The sequence below is a fragment of the Aulostomus chinensis genome, chromosome 24, assembly GCF_037954235.1.
Source record: "Aulostomus chinensis isolate RoL2024-O1b breed Wild chromosome 24, RoL_Achi_v1.0, whole genome shotgun sequence".
NCBI lineage: Eukaryota > Metazoa > Chordata > Actinopteri > Syngnathiformes > Aulostomidae > Aulostomus > Aulostomus chinensis.
This window is the reverse complement of record NC_141343.1, coordinates 17,928,837-17,932,500: the sequence shown is the minus strand read 5'-3', so window position 1 is coordinate 17,932,500 and position 3,664 is coordinate 17,928,837. Positions and strand designations below refer to the sequence as shown.

General features: G+C 47.0%; 1 protein-coding gene across 1 annotated transcript in view; it reads left to right on the top strand.

The window, feature by feature from the left end:
* LOC147239070 (endothelin receptor type B-like) overlaps positions 1 to 1,690 on the top strand; it is a 9,038-nt gene extending 7,348 nt beyond the window's left edge. Inside the window, exon 8 of the mRNA XM_086196583.1 lies at positions 1,550 to 1,690. Coding sequence (XP_086052709.1) covers positions 1,550 to 1,690 — 141 coding nt within the window. The remainder of the gene's footprint in view (positions 1 to 1,549) is intronic.
* Positions 1,691 to 3,664: the final 1,974 nt, after the last annotated feature.

Sequence of the window (3,664 nt, the reverse complement as noted above, 5' to 3'; positions counted from 1 at the left end):
CCATCACCCATCCATCCATCCATCACCCATCCATTCATCACCCATCCATCACCCATCCATCCATCCATCATCCATCCATTCATCACCCATTCATCACCCATCCATCACCCATCCATCCATCCATCATCCATCCATTCATCACCCATTCATCACCCACCCATCATCCATCCATTCATCACCCATCCATCACCCATCCATCACCCACCCATCCATCACTCATCCATCATCGTCCGTCATCCATCACCCATCCATCCCATCCATCACCCATCCATTCATCACCCATCCATCACCCACCCATCCATCACCTACCCATCCATCATCCACCCATCATCCATCCATCATCCCTCCATTCGTCCCTACATCATCCCTCCCTCCCTCCCTCCCTCCCTCCATCTTCACCCTCTCCTCCTGTTGAGGGTGGTGGGGGTGGAGCCTATCCCAGCAGCCCTCCCCCTGGACAGGTCACCAGTCCATGGCAGGGCCAACACATAGAGACAGACAACCCAGTTTCAACCACCTGGAGGCCCCGGTGAGAATGGTGAGGAAACGCTACCTCACCCCCGAAGTGGCTGCAAATTTTGACAAAAGCTTTACCGCCCTGGAGAAATAATGATGAAATCAGAAACAAAGAGAAGATGCAGGAGTGCAGAGCCAAAATGGAGAAAAACCAAACTAACGGTTCATTTTGAAACACTGCAGCAAGAACTCAAAAATTACAACAATAGAGTCAAAAAGGAAAGAACCTCCCATTTTTCAAAACTCGTCACAGAGCATAAAAACAATCAGAAATTCCTTTTTTACACCATCCATCTTTTAACAAACTCCAATTTTATAAATCTCTTCAGACCCCCACAGACGCCCTCTGTGAGGACTTTGCAGACCACTGGAAGTAAAGTGGATGATATCAGATCCAGTCTTTGAACTCATCACAATGGGATTTCTAACACACCTGACCAGCTGCTTTTACCTGAGGAAACCCTGGAGAGTTTCGCCCTGGTCGATGCAAGGACACTTGGTCGAGTTTTCTCCCAAGTTCACCCAACAACCTGCCTTTTAGATCCAATTCCCACATCACTTTTAAAAACATCTTGTGAATTCTTTGAGGAACAGATTTTAAGGACTGTAAGTTGCTCTCTTCAGACGGGTGTCTTCCCCACTGCCTTTAAAACGGCGGTGGTGAAGCCCCTTCTGAAGAGAGCAACTTGGGTCCTGATGCCTTTAATCACTACCGTCCTGTATCCAACTTACCATTTTTAAGGAAAATTTTAGAAAAACTGGTTTTGAACCAAGTAAATTATTTCTTAAATAGTAACAACAATTTAGAGAAGTATCAGTCTGGTTTTAGGACGAACCACAGTACCGAGACAGCTCTTTTAAAGATTTAAATGATATCAGGGGAACGCTGATAAACAAAAACTCACAGTCCTGGTACGACTGGATCTGAGCGCTGCCTTCCATACAGTAGATCACCAGATCCTATTAAACAGACTCAGACACCTGGTGGGCCTCTCTGGTACTGTTTTTAACTGGTTCAGTTCTTGTCTCTCAGATCGATCTTTCTAATCTATACATGCTTCCCCTTGGGGCCGTCATCAGGAGTCACAGCATCAGCTTCCACAGTTACGCTGATGATACGCAGCTGAACTTCGCCGTGTCTCCTGGTGACACAGGGCCTAGTGAGACCCTCTGAACTGGATCTTAGATATCAGGTCATGGATGGCAGAGAACTTCCTGCAGCTCAACCAGGACAAAACTGAGGTTTTAATCATCGGCCCTGAAGGCAAGAGAGAGGAACTTTTACCAAAAGTAGAAGATTTTAAACCTTCACAATCTGTAAAGAACATGGGCGTCATTTTTGACTCTGAGCTGAATTTCATTCCACATGTCAAGAACATAACTAAGAGAGGTTTTTAGCATCTTAAGAACAGAGCCAGAGTCGCCCGTTCCTCTCTCAGGCCAACACGGAGGTGCTGATGCATGCTTTTAGTTCCAGTCGTTCAGATTCTTGTAATGCCCTGCTGCTCGCTGGTCTCCCAAAACAACCATCTATAATCTACAACGACTCCAGAACTCTGCAGCACGTGTGCTGACGAGGACCAGAGGGCGGGAGCTCATGACACCGGTTTTAAAATCGCTGCGTCGGCTCCCCGTGTGCTTCAGGATCAATTTTAAGGTTCTTTTAGTAGTTTTGAAGTGTCTTGATGGTCTTGGCCCACCTCATTTATCTGAACTGCTTTTGTCATATCAACCTTCATGGACCCTGAGGTCCTCTGGCACCGGCCTTTTAGTCGTTCCTAGAGTCAGAACTAAAACCCACGGGGAGGCTGCTTTCAGCCGTGATGGCCCAAAGTTCTGGAACAGCCTGCCAGAGAACATCAGGAGACTGTTGATGTTTTTAAAAGGAGGCTCAAGACTCACCTTTTTAGCTTAGCTTTTTACTGACTTGTCTCTCTTATCCTTTAATTTTATCACGATGTCTTATTACTTTTATCTTTTAATTATTTTATTCTTTTTCATTAGCTCTTAAACTTTTAAATTTTATGTTTATATTTTATGTCATTCTGATATTTTAATATTATTGTAATTCCTGTTCTTTCATGTTCTACCTTCTTTTAGTCTTTTAGTCCTTTAGTTTTCAGCTCCAGTGTTTCCTGGTGGGGGCCCTCCACACTGGGAGGTGTGTCTGGTCCTCCGTCCTTGGGATCGTCCAGGCCCGGAGAGCTGGGGGGCCCTGCATTATATGTGGAGTGTACCTGGTCTGTCTGGGTCGGGGGGTCTCGGTGGCGGCGCTCCCTGTGGTTGTGGGTTGTGGCCCCTCCCGGTGAGGACGGCTCCCATAGGTGGTCTCTCCTCACTGGGATTTTCAGTGCCCTGCAATGTTCCTACTGACAGTCAGTGTGTGGTTTTGTGTGTGTGTGTGTGTGTGTGTGGGGGGGGGGGATGCATGCATGTATGTGGTCATGTGGGTTGGGAAGGCCGGGTTCTTATCATTTGTTTATTGTATTGTTTTATATTTTATTTAATGTTGCCTGTTTTCTCTTATTTCTGTGAGGCACTTTGTGTTGCAGTCTCTGTATGAAAAGTGCTGTATAAATATAAATAAACTAAACTAAACTAAACCACTGGCTCTCCCAGCCACGCCTACGGTCAATTTAGAGTCTGGATTAACCTGGTCCCTCTTGATGTCTTTGGACTGTGGAGGAAGCTGGAGTACCAGAGAGAACCCAGCAGGAACAGGGAGAACATGGAGACTCACCCTGACACAGCTACGCTAAGCTAATGGTCTCCTAGCTCGTGCTACCTACCCTTCAAGAATAAGATCAACACAGATAATTAGTGTTTCAACATGAGTGCTCTGACTGTTGCTTGTTTGCTAGCTGCTTGTAGTTCTTGTGCTGACTAACAGTCTCCTTACTTCCTCAACTCAGTGGACAAACATGGCAGTCAGATGCGCTGTGCACACCAACACTGAGGCTGAAGTCACACCAGACACTGGCCACATTTCATTTCATGTAACTTTTAATTTTCTGTCGGGGGGGGGGGCACACTAGACAAAAGGCCCGGGGGAGGGAGGCGGGGCCGTGTCGTCACGTACAGCCGCGGAGGAGAGGCGGGGCTCTGTGTCCAGTGCCGGTGCGAGTCTGCTGCAGCGGCCATGCTGCCG